This window comes from Eubalaena glacialis, chromosome 8, assembly GCF_028564815.1.
Source record: "Eubalaena glacialis isolate mEubGla1 chromosome 8, mEubGla1.1.hap2.+ XY, whole genome shotgun sequence".
Taxonomy (NCBI): domain Eukaryota; kingdom Metazoa; phylum Chordata; class Mammalia; order Artiodactyla; family Balaenidae; genus Eubalaena; species Eubalaena glacialis.
Genome location: NC_083723.1, coordinates 6,996,302 through 7,019,991, shown reverse-complemented (window position 1 = coordinate 7,019,991; position 23,690 = coordinate 6,996,302). Strand labels below are relative to the sequence as shown.

The 23,690-nt window shown below is 46.2% G+C and overlaps 1 protein-coding gene across 3 annotated transcripts in view; it reads right to left on the bottom strand.

The window, feature by feature from the left end:
• EGFR (epidermal growth factor receptor) overlaps positions 1-23,690 on the bottom strand; it is a 195,010-nt gene that overhangs the window by 38,168 nt on the left and 133,152 nt on the right. For all 3 annotated transcript variants that reach the window (XM_061198320.1, XM_061198321.1, XM_061198322.1), the window contains exons 4-15: positions 22,890-23,024; positions 16,966-17,034; positions 16,027-16,145; positions 14,578-14,719; positions 13,038-13,154; positions 9,507-9,633; positions 9,338-9,411; positions 8,472-8,562; positions 6,012-6,211; positions 4,890-5,022; positions 2,714-2,804; positions 1,071-1,228 (exon numbers count right to left, since the gene is read on the bottom strand). In XM_061198320.1, the coding sequence (XP_061054303.1) occupies positions 1,071-1,228; positions 2,714-2,804; positions 4,890-5,022; positions 6,012-6,211; positions 8,472-8,562; positions 9,338-9,411; positions 9,507-9,633; positions 13,038-13,154; positions 14,578-14,719; positions 16,027-16,145; positions 16,966-17,034; positions 22,890-23,024 (1,456 nt within the window). The remainder of the gene's footprint in view (positions 1-1,070; positions 1,229-2,713; positions 2,805-4,889; positions 5,023-6,011; positions 6,212-8,471; positions 8,563-9,337; positions 9,412-9,506; positions 9,634-13,037; positions 13,155-14,577; positions 14,720-16,026; positions 16,146-16,965; positions 17,035-22,889; positions 23,025-23,690) is intronic.

Below are 23,690 nucleotides of genomic sequence, written 5' to 3'. Positions count from 1 at the left end.
GATGTTTGGAAGCCTAACTGGAAGGTTCTGCACCCCTTCAGAACACTAACCATCACTGTCACGGTCATAATTACCACCGTCACTACCAGCAGCACAGGCACCATTACCTCCTTCACCAGCATTATAACCGCCACCATCGTCATTGCCACCTCGTCACCAGCTCCGCACCGCCATCTGTGCAATCACTGATTGAGTGCTCGTGTGGTCCACGCGCTATTTTAAGTACAGTACACGTATTCACTCAAGATCTCAAAAATCCTGTGAGCAATGCAGTCTTATTATCCTAATTTACAGGTGAGGAAAGTGAAGCACAGAGAGGTTAAGACACTTCCCCAAGTCCACACAGCTAGTAAGAGATGGCTCCAGAGAAGAGTAACGGTGCCAAATAAAGTTGAGGATTAGGAGAGATAGAAGGGAATGTGAAATATATGGGACTTCTCCTTCTGATTTCTAGTAGTCCCATTTCATTGTCAAATTTATCATTTTAGTAAATAAGATATATACGTTCTGAGTGCTTCTGCTAATTACAGTCAAAATAGTTTTAATTTCCCTATTAACAGCTTAGCAATCAACTAGCTAAAAGAAAAAGCATCTTTAGGCAACATTCCAGGCAATGTTATCTTCTATTAATTGTAAACCAATAAAAGATTCCCACAGGAATCCCAGTCATCTGGAAAGATATATATATATATATATATATATATATATATATATATATATATATATATATAGAAACCTTTGGGGACGGGGCAGGACCTCTGCTCTCGTTCCCCCTGTCCCTTATTCTTCTTGTTGGGACATGCTGGCACCGCAGAACAGGGCCCTGGCACGAGACACACCTGGAGAGGCTGAGAGGCTCTCCCGCCGGCACCATGATCTGCCCACGAGTGGATCATTGCTGCTGCCGTGGCCGTGGGACCAGAACACCTGGAGGAACTGACTCAAATACAAACCTGTGTACTTGACTGACTGGAAAGTCTGGAGACATTTTCAATCTACGAATTTGCAAGATGGGAAGCACCCTGTTCTTCTGCCTTTTCCTTTGCAGACCCAGAGCTTTCTGCACTCACCCGTAGGTGCAGCTGGGGTGGCACAGGTGACACACGTGATTGGCATCTGCATACTTCCAGATCAGGGTGCTGTTTTCTCCTGTGACTCCAGCAGGGCAGGTCTTGACGCAGTGAGGGCCGTCGATGTTGTGGGCACACTTTACACAGCTGCCTGGTCCCTGCACCGAGGTGGAAAAACCGTTTCATAAATCAAACATTTACTTATGTCTCTCTCTTTTTCAGAATGAAGTAACTTTTTACTTAAAATGCTTATCACGAAAAAAAATCAAACGACGTGGAAGTTCTTAAAGTGGACAAGCTCTTCTGTGACTTGCCTGATGTGACCACTGTTAACAGCTGAGAATAAAGCCTTCTTGACTTTAAACGTGTATTTTATATACATACACACATATATATATATATATATATATATATATATATAAAACATAAAAGAAACTGTACTATGTGCTTTATTACATTTTACTTAATAAACTGTGGGCATCTTTTCTCGTCAAAGCATTCTTGATTGGCCTACATGTATATTTACATCCTTATCGGTCAGATGGACTTCCTTGTGAATCGTGTTTGGAGTTGAGGGGGCCTCTGTGGGAAGCTGTACTCGCCAAGGCCAAGCTGAGAAAACCCACACCTACATTTCTCCAGCGTTGAGAAGGTGGCACGTGTAAATGCAGTGGTGGCTGCATAATTAACTGTGCAGCATGCTAAATTTGATTCTGTTGGTCAAATGTGAATGCGTCGGTAAAACCCACAGAAATGAATGCATTGGGGCTGCTTGGGTTGTGTCCGCACACTTCACAGAGGGCTGAAATAGTGTGGGTAGGGGAGGGTCTGCCTGTTGGCTCAGTGCTCTCATGTCTCAAAGACGGAGTATTCCCAGAGCCAGAACAATCAGATGACGAAGTCGGTCAACATCACCAGTTATTTTATTTCACTGATGAAAATGTAACCGAACACCAACCTAAAAACCAGTGGTTTCCTTTGTAACCAGCCATTTTGGTAGCCTGTACCTCAAAACTGAGCCTTACCGTCTTCTGTCTGATTTAAAGAACTTGTGAAAAATGTTTTCCGTTACTAGATTTAGATATGGCTGTTGAAATTCAAATCCAAACAGAGCTCCTCATATAAATAATACTGAGAATTAACAACATGAGCTCTGGTGTGAGAGGGACCTGCAGTCTCACACTCTCTAAAAGATTATTACTGAACATGTAGATGTGAAACTGAATTTTGAAAAACCTTTCCTTTGCGATTAAAAAACACTCTTCAAATAACGATAAACTCATGTCAAATAAGAATTTGGTGATGTCTGATTAAGACGATAAAGCAATGATGACAGATGTCAGGAACACTGAAGGCTGCCTGTGGGTGTGCCCCGTCCACAGGGCGCCCTGCTCTGTGGTGTGAGGACGGGCGTCACCACGTGCATCTGGGGTTGGACAGAGAAGGGGAATGCCCGTGCCAGCAGGGTATGTGCTGACTTCCCCTCGGTCACAGCCCCCGACGGCTGTGAGATGGCACGGCCTCAGGTGTGGGCGGGGAGTGCGCTGGATGCGCGTCCCAGCAGGCACAGGGTGACGGGGGTGAGGGTCAGCCTTGCGGGCTACAGCTGACGTGTAGGGGGTGACATCAAACATGCTCCTTACGTGTCCCGTGCAGGTCACGTTCATGGCCTGGGGCAGGCATTCCGGATGGCACTGCACGCACTCAGAGTTCTCAACGAACTCCCTGGGCTCTCTGACGGGAGAAGACGGGAAACTGGTCAGTGCCGTCCCTGGAGACCCTGCTGCAGGATGCTGTCTGGCTTCACCTGTCTGAGAGCTCAGATGACACAAATCACCTCTCTTAGAAAGTCAAAACAGTTTTAGGTAAAAGTCGAATGGCCGGGAATCTAGGACTATAATGTAATAAACTGATTCTTGTCAGCGGAATCTTTGGTCATCTTCTCCTGGAACAAAAAACATCAGCTTCCGTTACAATCAAAACATCTTCCCTACATTTTTTCTCCAGGCACAGTTTTTGAATATTAGATAAGCAAGGCGACACATGGGAAAAAAAAAGAGAAGAAAACAGTCCTTAAGATATCAGTGCTTAAGATAGAAGATACCCCCTCCAATATCAGATTCATGGATATTTAAATTAAGCTGCAAAGAAATGGTATCTAGACTAATGCCTGGGAAAAGGAAAGACAGCTATTAAAAGTTTCCTCAATGGTTACTCCTAAAAACAGCAAGCAGGGAACACAGGCGGGAAAAATTTTGCTTGTACTATTTTAACCATTCCTCAAACTTAGATTAATGTTAAGCGACAAGCTGATGTTTGACTGAAAAGACACTGTAGTTGTGGCAGCTGTTAAGACGACTGGTAATTAACTAGGCAGTGAACAAGGAGTGTTTACACCCAAAGACGTGGTCCGTTGAGTCCTCTCAGGCAGACGGCATCAATTAAACCAAATATGCCGTGGGACTTTTTCCCTGTGCTTCTTCTCTGGGTTACCACACCTACTGCAGGAGCCAGCCTCGCAACTGGAGGAGGTGCTGCTGGACACTGGGGTTCTCTAATGTGCAGACCCAGGCGCCACCGCCGTGGCTATTTTAATCACCTTGTAGCTTCAAAGAGAAGTCAGCACTGAAGACATGAGAGCTTAGTGTCTGTTTGCAGCTGTAAAGACTGCGCCAATATTTCTTACTTGTTGAAACAATACTATCAATTATGCAAATTACTCTGTTAGGCTAATAAGCCTATCAGCTAAAGATTCCTACAGAACTGAACTTGGTCTTCTCATCCTGCTTCCGAGTATTTCGGATCTGAGCTGTAGCCCAAGCCCTGATAGTGAAACAGAAAGGAAGATTTCCTAGAGCCATCTGTAACTCCTATGTTCTTCTCCATCATGTAATTTCTCTTGTTCTTTAAATTAAAAAAAAAAATTGCCTCTGCCAGTCTCTATCCTTCCGTTTCACTTTCCTATTAATTTATTTTAGTCATTATTTGTGGTCATTCAAAGCCTTACTCAATATCAAAATTCCTATAGAATCAACAGACGGTACTTTTTATTGATTGCAATAAATTCAACAAATGTCATACAACTGTTTATTTCTTTGTCCATGGGTATATTTGAAGTTATTTGCACTGTTCAGTGTGTCTTGAACATAAACAAAAATTAACCAGGAGCTGTGTTTTGACACAGCAGGATTGCTGTGCTACAGTGGCCATGGTCTTGGCCATCTGAACCATGGAAGACTGTTCTGTTTGTCTTGGGAACTTTGTGCAGCTAGGAAAAATATAAGATATTTCCAGATAAAGAGAGACTCTATAAATTGGATTGGATTAAGTAATGAAAAAAGTTTGTTCACTTCCCTTTGTGATTAACAGTTGTCAACAAACAAACAAGAACAAAGGAAAAGGAAAAAAAGGAAAATAATCTGACTGATTAACTATAAACCTATAAAACCAAAGTCTTACTTTTTTTAATCAAAACATAGGGATTGGGGCTTCCCTGGTGGCGCAGTGGTTGAGAGTCCGCCTGCCAATGCAGGGGACACGGGTTCGAGCCCTGGTCTGGGAAGATACCACATGCCGCAGAGCAACTGGGCCCGTGAGCCACAACTACTGAGCCTGCGCGTCTGGAGCCTGTGCTCGGCAACAAGAGAGGCCGCGATAGTGAGAGGCCCGCGCACCGCGATGAAGAGTGGCCCCCGCTCGCCGCAACTAGAGAAAGCCCTCGCACAGAAACGAAGACCCAACACAGCCAAAAATAAATAAATAAATAAAAAAACAAAACAAAACAAAAAAACATAGGGATTAAAAAACAAAGCCTCTTACCCCTTTAGAATGTTGCACTTCTCCACACACTCCTTGCCACGGCTGAAGTTTCGGCAAGACACGCAGTCTTTGGGTTTCGGGCCCCAGCAGCCCTCTGACGAGCACAGCGGGTTACAGACGTGGCCCATGGCCTCTGCGAAGACAGGGTGAGCCACACGGGTCAGCCAAGGAACAGTGGCCAAGGGTGGGTGAGGTGCTCAAACACATGCTGGGCCCCCTGGAAGAAGCAGTGATGCAAAAAAGGGCTTCCGGAGGCCCACTGCAAGTCCCCTTTGCCCTGCTGGGGGCTGAGTGTACCTGGGTGAAACACTCAGAGCTGCCGGAACAGCATGGGAAGCGTGTGGTTCCTTGCCGTGTGCAAGGCACACAGAATTTCACCAATTCTGTCAACTGCACTATGGTGTGGGAATCATTATTACCTCCATTTCATGGATGAGGAAGCCAAAGCCCAAAGATTTACGTAAACTGACGAAGGTCTCAAAGCTAGGAAGGGCTCGAGCCACGATGTGAACTCAGGTCTGCTTCCGCCGGTGGCCAGGGTCTCAGCACAGGCTACGGTGCAGGCCCCACTTCAAAAGCTGACTATGGCTCTAAACTCAGAACTGGAAAAGCCCGTGTGAAATAGTCATCCCATTCCGGTGTGTGTGTGTGTGTGCGTGCGTGCACGTGTGTGTCTAGCTATAGTCACTGGGGATGAAATGAGCAGGGAGGAACACACAGCTAAAATGCAATATAACTGGGGGAAGAGGGGCGGGTCGGGATGGTGGGATGAATTGACATGTATACACTAATATGTATAAAATAGATTAATAAGAACTTGCTGTATAAGAAATAAATAAAATTAAATTAAAAAAATGCAATATAATTAATACTAAATTTAGTTCTGTAAATTACCAATAATTGATAGCCTAGACTTCAAGGCAAGCTCATCCTATGAAATGAGAATGATCTAGAAACAATTCTGATGAACTTCACAATTAAGAATATACAGATTTCTTTTAATTTGCTTCTTTACTAAAGTAAAAAGTAATTTTAATGTTTGGGAATGGTTCTTCAATATTCTAAATCAAAATAAATGACCCGTTGGAACCATCTCCACAATCGACCAAAGTGATGACTCACTGCACTCTTTTTCACTCCTGTTGTTTATAATTTTGGTTTTCTGACTTGAGGTCCCAAAGAGTTTTTTCCAGTTTATTGTATCTGCGTAGCACAACTTTCGGTTTCCTGAAATGATCACATCTCCATCACTTATCTCCTTGAGGGAGCGTAATCCCAAGGACATTATATCCAGGCCAACAACCGCAAGAGAAAACTGACCACTAAGTTGGAGAGAAGAAAAACAATGTCGTGAAAAATTATGAAAACACAGTATCACTAAAAACTTTGCTTTTCTGTACCACTTTAGATTTACCACAAACTGCCTTCCACGGGTTGTAAGTCATGTTGTGGAAGGTATGTACTGCAACTTTGGAAAATTGCAAGTGCTTTTTAAAGCTAGTTCAGGGAAAAGCTAGTTCCTTGTTCATTTAGTATCTCTAATCCCGGTGGCAGACTAGGGGCTGAATAAATATCTTCATGTCATTATTTGATTTGCTACATTTTAATTTTGCCTGGGAATTGAGAACATGTTCTAACTTCTCAAATATCCAAATACACTTAAAAAATCATAGGTTCATCTTTCCATCCATCCATCTACCCATCCGTCCATCTATCCATCCACCCATCCATTTATTGAACAAACATTTGAGGTAGTATGTGACTAATTCTATTCTAATTCTAGGTTAAGTGTGTGTTTCCTATTCTCAAAAAACCTTTTGTCTAGTGATGACACAATCATATGAGTAGATAATTTTAACCCAGCAGGGGTACCACGGAGGCAAAGAGTAGGGGTTTAAACAAGTCTGGGGAGGGGGTCTCCCAGAAGTGGTGATGCCTGATTGTCAGGACCTCGGGAGCAGGAACTATGATATTTTCTTCGCTACCCAACCCTGTGCTAGGATCCTACGGGGTGATCAGTACGTGTTCATCAAGTGACCAGATGGAAGTTATTCCGACTAAAGGGAAGGAAGTCCTGAACCACCTGGAGGAGCACGTGACAGGCACTGAGAACCATGAACTACTGCTGGAGGTGGGGGGGGGGGCTGGGAGGGGGGCCTGGGGAGGGAGGAAGAGGCCAGAGCATGGACCACCTTAGACACCACGTGGAGGTTTTTGTCTGCAAATGATGGGAAACCACAGGAAGGAGATTTGCATTTTTAGGAAGCTCACTGGACACCAGGACGTGGAATGGGCCAGTTGAGACAGTACAGTAGAGAGAGAGATAATGAAGGCGTGAGATGACAGAAGTCAAAGCATAGTTTGGAGATTCCTTCTCCTTGTTTCTTCTTCTCTCCCCACCCTTTCCTCCCTCTGTCCTCCCACAGCCTGGCTCCTGTGTATTAGACCTGCGCCCCTGCTGTTAGGAATCCCCCCAAACTGTGCCCAGGGGAGGCAAGCCAGCAGGGACAAAGCTGAGGTCTTCCCTGCAGGGCAGGTTTCGCTTTGCTGAGAACCAGGGGTCACACTGCCCCAGGAGGGACGGTGCATCACTGGGCTTCTCAGCAAATGTGAAAAGGAAAAAAGTCATCTTTATCTTGTATAAATCCCTAAAACTAAGCTGAGAGGTACATGCTAGTCACCCAAGAAAACGGACCTAAATCTCTCATCTCTGTATGAACTTTGGGCAAAAGAAGTATTCCTGAGAACTCAGAGCACAGGGGCCTTTCTGGGAAGTGATATGAGCTGCATGTTTAGCATCAGAGATGCAAAGCCAAGACGGTTTTTGGAGAGTGATGCTTATTTTACATGTACTGTCGTCTGACTTTCTTTAATATTGCACAATATTATGTAGCCCTCTTAGGGGTCAATTATGGGAAAGAGTTCTCAGAACCAGACGGTTTCCAAGGCAGGTTTGAACAAGAGAGTCCCAAACTTCCCCTCACCACAAAACTCATCATTACCCTTATTACGTTAAAGGTGCTTGTGTGTGTGTGTGTGTGTGTGTGTGTGTGTGTGTATTTCACTGTTGGAGCTGGAAAAGTGGAAATCCTGAAAGAAACACTCAATGTTAAAAAGCCTCTCAGGTCCCCTGAAATGACTTGCTGAAAAGGATGTGTGACCTCAGCGCTGTTCTTGCCAAAAATGCAAAACCTCAGCTGAATCAGGAGAAAACACTGGCTATCCTACAAGATGCCTGACCAATACTTTTTGAAAGGATCAAGCCCATGAAAGACAAGGAAGACAGAGGAACTGTCACCGACTGCAGGGACCAAGGAGACGTGACAGCCGCATGCAGTGTGGGCTGACAGAACACACACGGCGTTCATGGAAAAACTGGCGAGATCCCAGGAAGTCTGCAGTTCAGTTACTGCTGATTTCTTTACTTGATTCTTGTGCCACGCTGATGTAGGGTGTCACCATCGGGGCAGCCGGGTGAAGGATGTGTGGGAACTCTCTGTACTGTCTCTGTAGCACTTCTCTAAGTCTTATTTCAAGAACAAAAAATAAGGGTCTACCAGGCTTTGGCTGGGGTCAACTTACTGTTGCTTCGTCCTGCCACGTATGATTTCCAGGTTCTCAAAAGCATGGAGGCCAGTCCTGTTTGCAGGCCAAGCCTGAATCAGCAAAAACCCTATAAGGCAGAAGGAAGGCTCAGACACACACCACTTAGAAATTTCTATTTTGTATGAGACAGTATTGTAGGATTTTCAGGAGAGTGTCCATGAGCAGGGGAGGTGAACGCTCTTCAGTCGTCTTCCCGAGCGCACGCACGCACGCACGCGTCGGTGTGCACCAGGCACGCTGCCCCTGGGCCACCGCCCGACTCTCACCCCGCAGGCTGTGCTCCAAGGGCGAGACCCCAAGCAGGCCGCCGCGCTCAATGACAGCGGCCAGTGCCGAGCTGTAGCGCCACGAGGAGCCTCACATGTTATCCTTATTTAGCTCCAATTCTCCAAACAACCTTGCTATTTAGTCTGATTATTTCTTTTTTAGGGATGGAGGAAGTGGAGCTCTGACGGGTCCCGGGCCCAGGTCTGCCGGTGGCGGAGCAGGATGTGAAGTGCGTCTCCAGGCCCGGGAGCCTGCTGTCCGCTCGCCGCTGCCCCCCTCCCTCTACCCACCATGTCCTGGGCTGGTCCTCGGACGGCTGGCCTGGGCTGGGCGGTAAGAGATCAGACATGTTCACACCACGTCATGAATGACCTAACTCTTTGCTTAAAGAGCTCACCTCTCGAGTGCAGGGGAAACTGCATTTTTGAAAAATATCGAAGAACTAATTACTCATTAATGGTAGAATTTCAAAATAAATGTTTTCATGCCAAAGGAGAAGAAAATACTGCTAACAGTTCTCTTTGTAAAACACTGATTTCCTGTTAATGTTCATATGATATGTTAGCGGCACACACCTGTTATTTCCTTTACAGTTTTTAGAATGTCCAGTTCCTTTGGGTCCAGGCGTGGAGTACGTGTGAAGGAATCACTGAAACAAGTAACAGGATGATCAGTAACAACCTGCCGCTGAACAAAGCTGATTTCGTTTTTTTCTATTATATCAGTCACTTAATCTTTACTTACCCCCTAAATGCTACTGGCAGGATATGAAGGTCTCCACTGATCGAGGTGCAATTTCTGAAGTGTTTAATATTTGTAGCATTTATGGAAAGTGTATCTTTAAACTCACCAATTCCTATTCCGTTACAAACTGTAAAGATAAGGGAGGTGTTTATTCCACTCGCATTTGTTGAATTAAGAATAGCTAGTGTTCCACAGGCAGAGGGGAGCAGGCAGGAAACTGCAGCCGTGGGAACTATTGCTGCCATGCTGTCATTCATTCACTCAACAAACACTGCTAGGCCTGCTAGGGCCCAGGGACCATGGCAGGGTTGGGGCTGCAGTGGTTACAGGAGACGCCATGGCTGTCCTAAAGGAACCTGCTTTCTCCTCCTCATTTTCCCCACTTGGGCCAGAGTAGTTGCTCCTGAGGACTCCAGCTTCCTCTCTATGAGAGTGTGCCCTGCGCTGTCAGTGGTGCCCTGGGCTCATCCGCGTGCCCCTACTATCCCTCAACGCCTCCCCTCGCCTAACTGGGCCTGCGGCTTGGTCTTCTAACTGAAAGAAACAATATGCATAGATTTTTTTTTTTTAATGAAAAGAGCAAGATGCATTCATCTGAGAAAACCTTGAAAACACATAATAGAGAGGAACAAAATGACAAGCAATTCTACTATGTACCTTTGATATTTCAGAAAACTTCCTTCTAGCTATCCTCCATGGTTATGTCACACTAGATATGTAGCTGGTTTGTTTTTTTTTCCCCACTTACTATGCTGTGAACATTTGTCCTGTCATTAAAACCATTCACAAACATGGTTTTTAATGGCCGTCTGATGTTACATCATAAGAAATACTGGAATAACTCTTATCAGATAAATTGCTTTTCTTCCACAGTGTTTACTTAAGCCATGTGCTTTGATCTGTGTCCTATTGTGACGTCAGTCTCAGATGCCTTTTTCCACACTCTGAGCCCATTTATTAATTTACATTCACTCCCGAATTTCCATCTCAAATGCCAGCTCCCTCGAAAGCCCATTTATCTGTTGTGGCTCTACTTCTAGAATTCACAGTGCAATCTTTGGTACCTCTCTTTCAGACTGTATCTCACTTTGAAGAATAATCATGGAAAATCTCATTGTTCAGGATGAGGTCCTCCCCTGGCCTCACCCAGGCCTCCCTGGGGACAAGGTCCCCCCGTCACTCCGTCTCCCTCTGCTCTACTCTGTCCGGAGTCCCTGCTGCTTGGGTTGCCACCTGGCGGTGGGGCCTGTCCCATCAGCCCCCCTGGACCTCCAGGCTCGCCCTGCGCTGCATCTGCCTCCTGTGGGTTTGGGAATGTGAGGGCGAGGCTGGTTTAGTATTCCAAGGCTCTGGCTGACAACAGAGTGAGGCGGCTTCGGCAAAACAAGCCCCGAGGCAGATGCCTGCCAACGGGGACTTGCCGTTTAATTATGGGTTTGGAAGAGAATTCCACATGTTTGAAAGAATATCCATTCTCTCTCTGTTCAGGTGTGATGGTGATGGTGGGGTTACCTGAATTCCTAAATTTGGAGATAAATTACACATTCACCCCTAGACCGATCAGATTTGGAGAAGTTGTGGACCATCAACACACGCATTTTCCAAACTTTGTTTTCCTGGCGTCGCCCTATACCCGAAGGGATCTGAGTTGGCCACTACTCCAGGATATGAACTGGGGGTGGGTAGAAAATAGAGCATAATGATTACAGGAGAATCGAAATGTTTGTTGAACACAAAACTAACAGAACAAAGACAAAAATAATCTCTGATTTTATTGATCCATTTGAGGATGCTGATAGTAACCCTCTCTCTCTTCAGGGGCTTAACTCTTCTACTTCCTCTGTGCCAGCACTGCCCCAGGTTCTTATTTTCTTCCTTCCACGTCCCCTCTGCTGGGAGGTCTCCTGGAGCCAAAGGATACTCATCTCTCAGGGCCCCGACACCCCTGCCACACAGGAGCTACAAGGCCAGGTGGCCAGAGAGACCCGCTGGGAGCTCGTGGTCTGTAAAGTGGGGATCGTAATGGCACAGACCCCCTAGAGGGGCTGGAGGGACTCGATGACGTGGAGCACGGAGGCTGAGTTTGCCCCGTGAAAGAACACACGTGCAATGTAAGAGCACAGAGGTGGTAATCAGTTTCAGCTGAAATCACAGATGCTTCTTAGGGAAGGTAGCATCTGAAGCAGATGTTCAAGATAAGCAGTTATTCATTGAGGCATTTTTTTTGTAACAGCAAAACAGTGGAAACAATCTCAATGACCATATACAGGGAGACTGGCTGGATAAATTATGGTAGAGGGGATAGGATATAGGGGATTATGGATAGGGTTCGGGGAGTGCCCAGCAGCTGCAAAGTAGGATGAGGAAGATTCATATGAAGTTATCTGGAGTGATCTCCAGGGTATGCTAAGTTTAAGTGGCAAGGTACAAAGAGTGTAGATGCGTCTTCTGTGGAAGTGGAAGATGTGGTCTAGGCCTGCCACGTGCCCAAAGGACCCAGGTGCCAACTGGGGAGGCTCCCATGGGCCACATGGGGGACAGTCTGGACATCAAAGTGAATAATGACAGGAGGAGTTACCATAAACTGAATAAAAAAAGGATTCAATGACCTCACATGGGTACTAAAAAAGCTGTTTTAGAAAAGAACGTCAACTAATAAATGTAGAAGAAATGATAGAAATAGGAAATCACTCCTTTATAACCACCAAGAAATCTGACTGATGCTACTTCAAGCAAATCATCAAATTTGTCATCGTGGTAACGGGATGAAATGGTTGTGCCACCTGGTGGGACGCAATGAGGGGAAATGCTCCTGCCCACCTGAGTCCCACCCAGAGGAAAACCGTGCCCAGGCCAGACGAGGGACGTCCTGCAAAACACCCGGCCTCAGCCCTGCACAACATCGGGGAAAAGGGGGCTGAGAAATGGTCCTGAATTAACGAAGAGCATGGAACCCACAGCCCTCAGCTGGACTCTGGATCGAAAAGCAGCTAAAAAGGACGTATTGGGACAGTGGGGGAGTTGAAATTAAACTGAAAACTAGAATTGCATTGAATCGATGTTAAACTCCGGATGAGAGTGAAGCCGTCTTTTGTTACTTAGGGGAATGTCCCGTGTGTAGGAAAGTGTGCTGGCGAATGTAGGGTGAAGTGTCATAACACCTGTAATTGTCACAGGGCTCAGAAAACACACACACACATACACACACACACACAGAGACACAAACACAGAGTGAGAGCAATGTGGCGATTACTGAAAATTGGTAAAGTTAAGTGCAGGGCATATGGGTGTTCATTACACTATTCTTGCAACGTTTCTGGGTGTTGTTTGAAAAATTTCAAGATAAAAGATAAAGTACAGGATAAGCAGGGATAAACTGGCATTGAGGACACCCAGGAACAGGGCAGAGCGTAAAGGAAGGGACGCATCTCCGAGCCTGGAGACCCCCTAACGTCTCGTCCGAGCGTGACGCCGAAGGCCTGGGGGCAGGGAGCAGAGAGAACCCCTCACCCGCACTGGGCGGCTTCCCACCTTTGCCACAAGGTCCGTCGCACTTTTTACACTTGCGGACGCCGTCCTCCTCCACCTCCTGGCTGTCAGAGCTGCAGGCGCGGACGCACGAGCCGTGGTCCGTCACCACGTAGTTACCTGGGGGACAGTGAAAGCAAGGTGACGAAAGCGGCGCCAGGTGTTCCTGGGCCTCACGACCCTCCATGACGGGCTGATCCTCTGGTTTTGTTTACTTTAAGGACAAAGAATGAAAGGCTGCGAACAGAGAGGGGAGCGGGGTTCACGGGTTCTCAGGGCCTCCCCGCCCGCCGCGGGGCGGCGAGAAGACCGGCTGCCCGGGGCGCCGCCGCCTGCTCGCTGGTCACAAAGCTCCCTCCCTCCGTCCCTGCAGCCTGTGTTCCCGTAGGGTCTCCCTTCAGGACTTGTGGTTGAAGCTTGACTATTTATTAGAAAATGGGAAGCTACACAAAGACCACGCTTCCGCCGGGGCTGCCCCACCCACCCGGGGCTGCCCTCGTCCCCTCCGGCCACCGCGGGTGGCGGTGCCCACGCTCGGCACCAGCCCCGACGCCGGTCACTGTCTCGGCTGCCCTCACCGGTGCAGCCACGTGTTTGTGTTAACAACCTATTAACACAAATATTAGTCTATACTTTTCAGGAACTCTATGTGTTCCTTGTGACCTTCCCAAGTGGATCCTCAAACCTATTTGCTGGGCATTTGTCATTTTCCTTCTGAAAACTGTCTACTTTTGTTCTCTGAGGCTCTGAGTGGTTTCCTGTGGACTTTAAACTCTGCCTGTTAAGCTGTCTCTCAGAGAGAGAGACATGTGTCTCTACCTGTGTCATGACTGTGGCGAATTTTTCTTAGCTCGTCATTTACCTTACAGTGGTTTATTATTCTAGTTGTGTGTTCTTTTTTCTGTTCCAAATTTGTAAAATTTCATGTTCACAGATCTGGTAGGGCAAACCTCCCCCTCATAACTGTTCTTAAACATTTTTTTTTTTTCCTTAATCTTCCCTCTTGGAAATCAAGATTGGTTTCTAAAACAATTTAATTAGACAATTCTACACTTCCTCTACCACAAAATAATTCATGTTGCCAATTCCCTAAATACCAGAGCCATCTGTAAAGCACAAATAGAAATAAGCAAAACCCAAGCCCAAATGATTAAACAAAGCCAACTGACAAGCAAAAACCCCTCTGCAGTATTCCTAAGGGCACAACCTTCACCAGATTTTTAACCACTAAAGAAGGCAGGTCTTCTAACTACTCTCTAACTTGGGCCTTTTAAATACCCGCAAAGAGCTAAACGGGAAAATGGCCTAGTGGTCACGGGTTTGTGCCAATCAGACGATGGGATATTCTGGGCGACCACAGCTGGGGCTCAGGACACAAGAACTGACTCGAGGCCGGAGCAGCAGCTGTCCCCTCACCTGCCTGACGCTGAGGCGAACACAGGGACCCAAGGACACATGAGCGGGGGACGCGGGGATGCCAGCAGGAGATAGAACAGGTAACGGGGTGCCTGACAACGAAAGGGTCTCCACGAGGGGCACTCACGGGGGCACTTCCTGACACAGGTGGCGCCGAAGCTGTACTTCCCCAGCGGGTTGACTTTCATCTCGTAGGTGGTGGGGTCGTACAGCATGGGTGGCGGGCACGTGTCCTTGCACGTGGCTTCGTCCCGGAACCTGCGGCAGACCTGTCAGGGGAGGGGGTGCGGCTGTTAGACTCTGTGCGGGGAGCCGCGGCCACGGTTCTCTGCGTCCAGGCGTTTGGTCAGAGCACACGTGTCTAGCAAAGTACTCTCGGTAGAGTCAGAAAGACCCTTCTCTTAAAAGCATGGTTTTTCGTAAATCCACTGTCCCAGCTGTCAGAGTTTATGGATTATGATGAGGGAAAAACACGTCTCCGTTAACTTTCAAAACAAGGCAGGAGTACACACACGAGAGCAGTTAACTCTACGGTGAGATTATTCTTCAGCTTAACTTACGTCAGGTTTCCCTCCTCAACAACACTTGAGGACACATTTTAGAATTTATTGCCAAACGCAGAGAACCTGGACTCGGGGGTGTCGTGCAGAGGGGACCAGACCACGCACAGAGGGGTCCTGACCAACGGCCTCGGGCCATCTCCTTCCAGCCGCACATCAGGACCGGCCCAGACCAGCTGAGTCCAAAGCCTGGGGGCCTGTCCAGCCTCTGGAACTTTAGCCTCCCTGTCCCTGAAAACCAGACTCTTCTGGATCCCATCCAAGGTGAGTCTCCCAGTCTGGAGCTCGCTCAGCTCTGACTTCGGGACCCTGTCTGTCCGCCCTGGCGTCTCGGGACTCACAAGGTGCCCATAATCAGATGTGTGGCACCCACGGCCCACGGGGACACTAGGTCTCGCTTGAGCTTTCTGCAGCAACAGGGACAACAGCGAGGGCATTGGGACCCCACAGGGGGCGAGGAGGTGGGGGGTGGGTGTGGAGGGATGCGCAGGAGGCCTCTGAGCCGAGGTGGAAAGAGCAGAGGCTTCAGGGGCGAAAGACACAAATGGAGCCCCAGCTGTCCTGCCACTCGGGATCTGTGTGGCCCCTTAACTTCGCCGTACACATTTTAGGGGTCCCTGCGGCATCAACGCCCTAGGTTTGCAATGAGAATCGAGTGGAACAATAAACAGTGAGACGAGGCTGGTGCTGGCCACAAGAGACATTAGGGGCCCATAACACACAGTTCGTGTTTTGGCTCATTCTATGCCCAGGTCCTGGGTATGGATGCCACACACACTGTGCCGTTTAGACCACTTAACAGGTAGGTACTTTATTCTCCACCACTGTCAGACAAGGAAACCGAGGCATGGAGAGGTCACATAAGTTGCCCAAGGTCACCAAGTAAGTGGTGAAGGAAGGCAGGACACTAAAAGATGCTTTGTCACCCCTGCGGCTACAGACGTCAGTCAGTACGTTTCAATCACAGGAAGGCTCTCTGAATCTCAGGCCAGAGAAGCCGCTGGGGTGGGTATTACCAGGCAGTCGCTCTCCCGCGGCCCCGTGCAGCCGGCGGCACACTGGCTGTGGCAGCAGTCGCTGGGGGACCTGCCGCGGCAGCGCCCGGAACACTGCTGGGCACAGATGACTTTGGTCACTGCAAAGAAGCAGAGGCCACCCGTGAGCTGAAGGGCCCGGGAGGGAGGAAGGATGCCTTCCCCGGGACCTCGCAGAGCACTTGCAAACAGCGGATGAAAGATGGATCAAGTTGGCGATTCTGCGGCTTAAGTTCCCAAACATTCACATTCTGCTCAATTCAACCGAGTCTTGATCTTTCTTACTGTACTTTTTTTTTTTTTTCCCTACTTGTTTCTCATCACTTAGGAGAACTGACTCAGATCAACACTGGACTTTCAGACTGCTAGATTAGATACCGATGAGAATTGAGTTTGGGGGGGGGGTAACAGAAAGCATGTACAAAAGAGCATGACGCCTGCCAGAAAGTAGTGTTTAAAAGGACATAACAGTCGCATCACAATTAGACTTAAAGTTTTCAAGCTGACATGTCCCCAGATTCCTTGGCCGTTCATGCTCCCGAACTAGGATTCCCGCAGAAAAACCCCCTTGAAGGAGAAGCTACTCTTGCTTCTCTGGAGGTGGGTACTCAAGAGAGGGAGGGGTGCCATGACTCAGGTAACACAGATGAGCCCCCATTCCCAGGAAAACCTGCCAAACATATTGTTCAGAGAGAATGGCTGGTACACGGGTGGCCCACTTGCACTGACTTATGACAGGCTGGAGTGCCAACAATAGCCCGCGCTGGACTAACTGCACACGGGGAGATTTGCAAGACTGTCATTCACATAACTGCTAACATCTGGCCTTAAAATCAACAATGCTTTCGGAGTCTTCAAAGGGAAAACAAATGCAAGTGTAAGGGGAGAAGATGGCCAGTGAAACTCTGCTCCCCGACTCACTTTTCTGGCAGTTCTCCTTCCCCGCACCCCAGCAGCTTCCATTAAGACAGACTGGATCACATTTTGGGCCTAAAATATAAAAGTAATCGTTAAATTCATATTTCAGGGAAAGGGAACAAGAAACTGATGGCCCCTTCTCAAGCCCCTAGGCAAAGCCACATCCTAGAAACAAGGAAGTGCTTTCAAATTTCTTATTCTCTGTTTGTTCAACTGGCTGGTTTGTAAGATGATTTAAAAAAGACTCTCATGAGAAAAAAAAAAAGAACCAGGTACTGCTTTTATTTACATTTCAGTTGTGGAAACTGAGGAGGAGAGCGATTATTGACTTGTCGCAGGCCATGAAAACTGGGATTTAAATGGACTCATTGGTCCAGATTTCAAATCTGCTTAGGCTTGGAGAATTTTCCAGCGTCTCCCACAATGATGTTAAGGATGCTTCATCTGGGGGGATGGGTATGCACCAACCACATTCGTGCCGTGTCCAATCCTCTGTGATCCCAGGAGTTGGGGTCCTGTAAATAAATACTCCTACACTCCACGCCAAAGAGAGAGAGGCCTGGATGCCACACAAAGGGTAGGACGTGCATGTTCTGTGTCACCTGGTTGATTATCTAAAACTTCAGCTATTAATTTGCAAGTTACTGTCTGAAACTATCTGTAATTGATCAATCCATTCGTGCAGTTTTTGTAAATGATTGACTATAAATGACAGCTACTAAGGGTTTTAATCTCATCAGTTGTGTTTTGTTTTCATCGGCATTAAGAAATCTGAAGACCAAGTGTTCTATATACAGACATAGAGAAGAGCTGACCACCAAATTTGTTAGAAAGAGATCAGCCATGCCGATCACTTCCATTGCAAAGACACAGTAACCAAGGGACTTAACGTGTGTCCCAAAGTCTCCCACAGTCAGGAAGAATTCAGTCTCTGGGAGAATTTCGGTTTCAAACAGAAGAGCTGACGATTTGCCAAGTGATTGTTGGACCAGGGCACCCCTTCAATAAGACCGACAAGGTTTACAATCACTCCCAGGGGTGAAAGGCATTAGTGCAATGCTGGCACTTCTCAGAATCCTGAAGGATGGGAGGATGAGCCCCAGATGGATGGTGTGGGTTGTACATTGTGAAGAGAGACAGATGGAGATGGAGACAGAAAGAGAGAAAGAAACTAAGAGGAAAGAGCAAAAGTAACACATAGATATGTTCAAAGTGGTTGTGTCTGTACAATGATATCACGGTATCTTTCGTTTTTACCCGATACTTCCCCATATTTTCCGAATTTCTATTATAAGCATATAGTATGTTTATAAAAGAAAATATTTAAAATAAAAACGTTTAATGGCATCTTTCTGTAACACAGGAAAACATCTGCCAATCAAGGAATTCAAAGTCTGCTTATGATTCTATTCTTAACCTTTTGTGACAAAAAAAGAATTAGACATTATTTAAAATACGGATAATAGAACAAAGCAAGAAGAAGAAATGAGAATCATCCAGAGGTAATCAATATAGGCATATAAGTATATCTACATATAAGAATTAATATCACACTACACACTGTATTATAACTTAAAAAATAACTGATAAAACGTTATGACAATTTTTCCATGCCTTTAAATATCCTTCTGGGACTCCCCTGGTGGCGCAGTGGTTAAGAATCCGCCTGCCAATGCAGGGTACATGGGTTCGATCCCTGGTCTGGGAAGATCCCACATGCCACAGAGCAATTAAGCCCGTGCGCCACAACTACTGAGCCTGTGCACTACAGACTGAGAACCACAACTACCGAAGCCCGCGCGCCTAGAGCCCGTGCTCCACAACAAGAGAAGCCACCGCGATGAGAAGCCCACGCACCGCAACGAAGAGTAGCCCCTGCTCGCCGCAACTAGAGGAGGCCCGTGCGCAGCAACGAAGACCCAAAGCAGCCAAAAATAGATAAATAAATTTAAAAAAAAAAGTAAGTATCTTTCTACCTAACATGAATTTTTAATGGCATGGCTGAACCACAATTTATTTAACCAATCTCTTCTTTTTAGATACATAAGTTGCTTTCAAAATTTATTATAAACAAGGTTGTAAGGAACATTCTTGAACAAAAATATTTTTCTACATCACTTAATTTCCAATGTGACTAACCTAATATCCCTAGATCCTTTAAAAAAAAAACCCTTAATAGTTCTGTCACTTTGACATTTTTCCCTTAGTAGTGAAATCATTCCAGAACAATTTATTGAATAATGAATTCTTTTCTTATTTGCTTGCAATGTCATTTCTTTATGGACATTTGATTCAGTTAGGCTTATTCTTATTATCTTATTCTTATTTGTATATGCCTACTCTTAAACCAATACCATATTGGTTTAGAGTTCATAGCTTTGTAATATTTGAATCTTGTTATTGCATGAACCTGTCCACCATTCTTCTTTCCCAACACTTTCTTGCCAGGTCTTTCCCGCAGCTGTGGTGTGAGAGGGCAGATGTGCCGCTTTGGGTTGCCTGATCTGGTCCATGGCAAACCCGTATTAGGTTCACAGCCTTTCCATGTCAGTTTTTCTTGTTATAAATATACACAATTTAACCTCCCCCACTGTCCATCAGAGAGCTGAGGAAAGGCTAACCTCGATCTCTGGATAACATAAAATTTTGCATTGTAAAAGAAAGCTTTTGGTTTCCTGCAAACATAGTAGGTATCATGCTGAGTGTCTGTTGGAATAATATATTTACAAAACCAAAGGGCTCCAGAGATAAGCCCACGCACATATGGTCACCTTATCTTTGATAAAGGAGGCAAGCATATACAGTGGAGAAAAGACAGCCTCTTCAATAAGTGGTGCTGGGAAAATTGGACAGGTACATGTAAAAGTATGAAATTAGGACACTCCCTAACACCATACACAAAAATAAACTCAAAATGGATTAAAGACCTAAGTGTAAGGCCAGACACTATCAAACTCTTAGAGGAAAGCATAGGCAGAACACTGTATGACATAAGTCACAGCAAGATCCTTTTTGACCCAGGTCCTAGAGAAATGGAAATAAAAACACAAATAAACAAATGGGACCTAATGAAACTTAAAAGCTTTTGCACAGCAAAGGAAACCATAAACAAGACCAAAAGACAACCCTCAGAATGGGAGAAAATATTTGCAAATGAAGCAACGGACAAAGGATTAATCTCCAAGATTTACAAGCAGCTCATGCAGCTCAATAACAAAAAAACAAACAACCCAATCCAAAAATGGGCAGAAGACCTAAATAGACATTTCTCCAAAGAAGAGATACAGATTGCCAACAGACACATGAAAGAATGCTCAACATCATTAATCATTAGAGAAATGCAAATCAAAACTACAATGCGGTATCATCTCACACCGGTCAGAATGGCCATCATCAAAAAATCTACAAACAATAAATGCTGGAGAGGGTGTGGAGAAAAGGGAACACTCTTGCACTGTTGGTGGGAATGTAAATTGATACAGCCACTATGGAGAACAGTATGGAGGTTCCTTAAAAAACTAAAAATAGAACTACCATATGACCCAGCAATCCCACTACTGGGCATATACCCTGAGAAAACCATAATTCAGGAAGAGTCATGTACCAAAATATTCACTGCAGCTCTGTTTACAATAGCCAGGACATGGAAGCAACCTAGGTGTCCATCATCGGATGAATGGATAAAGAAGATGTGGCACATATATACAATGGAATATTACTCAGCCATAAAAAGAAATGAAATGGAGGTGTTTGTAATGAGGTGGATGGAGTTAGAGTCTGTCATACAGAGTGAAGTAAGTCAGAAAGAGAAAAAGAAATACAGTATGCTAACACATATATATGGAATCTAAGGGGAAAAAAAAAAAAAAGAGGTCATGAAGAACCTAGTGGCAAGATGGGAATAAAGACACAGACCTACTAGAGAATGGACTTGAGGATATGGGGAGGGGGAGGGGTGAGATGTGACAGGGTGAGAGAGTGTCATGGACATATATACACTACCAAATGTAAAATAGATAACTAGTGGGAAGCAGCCGCATAGCACAGGGAGATCAGCTCGGTGCTTTGTGACCACCTAGAGGGGTGGGATAGGGAGGGTGGGAGGGAGGGAGATGCAAGAGGGAAGAGATATGGCAACATATGTATATGTGTAACTGATTCACTTTGTTGTAAAGCAGAAGCTAGCACACCATTGTAAAGCAATTATACTTCAATAAAGATGTTTAAAAAAAAAAAAAAAAAAAAAAAAAAACCAAAGGACTCAATAGCCATGTTCACAGCAGCATTTTATACACAACTGTCAAAAGGTGGAAGCAACTCAAGCAACTCAAGTGTTCATCGACAGATGAATGAATAAACAAATGGAATAGTATTCATCCATATTAAGGAAGGAAGTTCTGACACATGCTATAACTTGGATGGCTCTTCAAGAAGAGCCACTGTGCTCAGTGAAAGAAGCCAGTCACAAAAGGACAAATACTATGTGATTCCACTCATACAGGGCACCTAAAGTCGTCCAATTGCTAGAGACAGAAAGTAGGATGGTGGATGCAGGGGTTGGGAGTGGGGAGTTAGTGTTCAATGGGGACAGAGTTTCAGTTTGGCAAGATGCAAAGAGATAAATGGTGGTGATGGCTGCACAACGATGTGAATGTACTTAATGCTACTGAACTGCACACTTAAAAATGCTTAAGATGGGGACTTCCCTGGTGGCACAGAGGTAAAGAACCCGCCTTCCAATGCAGGGGACGTGGGTTCTACTCCTGGTCAGAGAACTAGATCCCACATGCATGCTGAAACTAAGAGTTCACATGCCACAACGAAGGAGCCTGTGAGCCGCAACTAAGGAGCACACGTGCCGCAACTAAAGGAGCCAGTGAGCCGCAACTAAGGAGCCCGCCTGCCACAACTAAGACCAGCACAACCAAGATAAATAAAATAAAGAAAATTAAAGAAAAAAAGTTCACCACAAAAATACACAAAAGGAAAAAAGGTCCTTATTTAAAAAAAACAATGATTAAGATGGTAAATTTTATGTTAAGGGTATTTTATCATAATCAATCAAATCAGAGAAAAAAACAAAAAACAAAGCAGCTCCAGTTGATTTTTAAGATCCATATCAGCTCCAAATTCTGAGACCAAAAAAACCCCCAAGAAACAAAAACAAAAAAACACCCCTGCATCCACTGCATAGTTGTTGGGAAACAGAGAAGCAGGAAACGATGATGGCTTCTTATTTTCAAGACCGAAAGGTCAGGGAGATCAAGAAGGCAGCCGGCTAAGCGGAGCTCAGGGTCCTCAGAGTTTCCCACTGCCAACAGCGCTAATGGGGCAGCCCTGACCTGCAGCCTGGCCCCGGCCAGCCTCTCCCTTGCATGGGCTGCTTTACTGATGAATGGCAGGGACTAGGTAACGGGCACTAGTTAAAGATGGACAAACGCATCCCCATATGCTCCCCAATTTTGCTGGGGCTCCATGTGGGAGTGCCCAGGCCCATCAGCAGGAGGGCAGAGTTCAGTCCCAAAGCTTTCCAGAGGGCCTGCCGCTACTTTGAGCCTCGGCAGCAAGTCAGAAGCTCACAAAAGTCTAGTCAGTCCCCTCACACAAGATATGAGAAGCCCCCTCGCCAGGGCTGACATGACGGGCTCTTCTTAATGCCACATGAGGGCTTAGCTGTCCTGGGTGGGGGCGGGTGGGGGGGCGCGGGTGATCTGCCAGCAGGGGAGCTGTCACCATGAAAAACAGACTTTTTCCCCCCCTCTGTCTTCCGGTGAGCATATAATCTGTTTACTATCAATATTTACTTTTGTATTAGATTAATGTAACGTAGTGTTAGCTCTGCTTTCTCTGATCCCCACCCCAGCCCCACAGCTCTGCCCACCTTAGGAGCTGCAGGTTGCGGGCAGGGGTCCTTGTGGAACACTTACATTTGCTCAGGTGGCTCTGAAGTTCAATCGACATATTGCTTAGGAAGTCGGTGTGGACGATGTCCCTCCACTGGACGGTCTCCATATTGCAGAGCCCAGGGTTGTTGCTGAATCGCACGGCGCCTTGCAGGATCTCTGCGTGAGGAAGGAACCCCCATGAGCAAATGTGCCATCCCTCCTCAATTCTCCTGAGGTATGCATGCGTCTCTTCACATTGTGCCTTCTGCTAAAAGGCGGCCACCTGCAAACGAGACTCCCCTTGGAACTTCACTGGGGGGCAGTGGAAAATGACCTGATGGATTCCTCTGTGGAAGAGTCAGGGTTCCCCTGCACTGGGTCTTTGAACCACGAACGATCAGAATTTCGAAATATGGGGAGGAAAGAAGATAACGCCTTAGTCACTTAGCATAAACAACACAGTGTACAGTGAGTCGGTGGTTCCCGGGGGGGCTGGTCTGGGCTGGACCGGAATGACCATGTGATGACGATGTGAAAGGGCAGACGCGACAGGAAGGGTGGGTGGAAGGGAGGATGCTGTGAGGGGCTTTGGGAGCATTTCACTGGAGAAAAGGGGGTGGGAGTGAGGTGCAGCAGAAGGATATGTACATGTGAGGAAGAGACGGGACGGGCACTGGGAATGCCAAGGTGTAAAACTGTTCAACTGTTCAAAGGAAGAGCTGGGAAGACATGAAAAGTCAAGGGTGGTAAGAAAAGTCAAGCCTGAGCAGAGGACAAGTGTTTCCTCCGTGACATTTGTGTAAACATTTCCTGAATGACTTGTGTACACAGAGCACAGCAGCA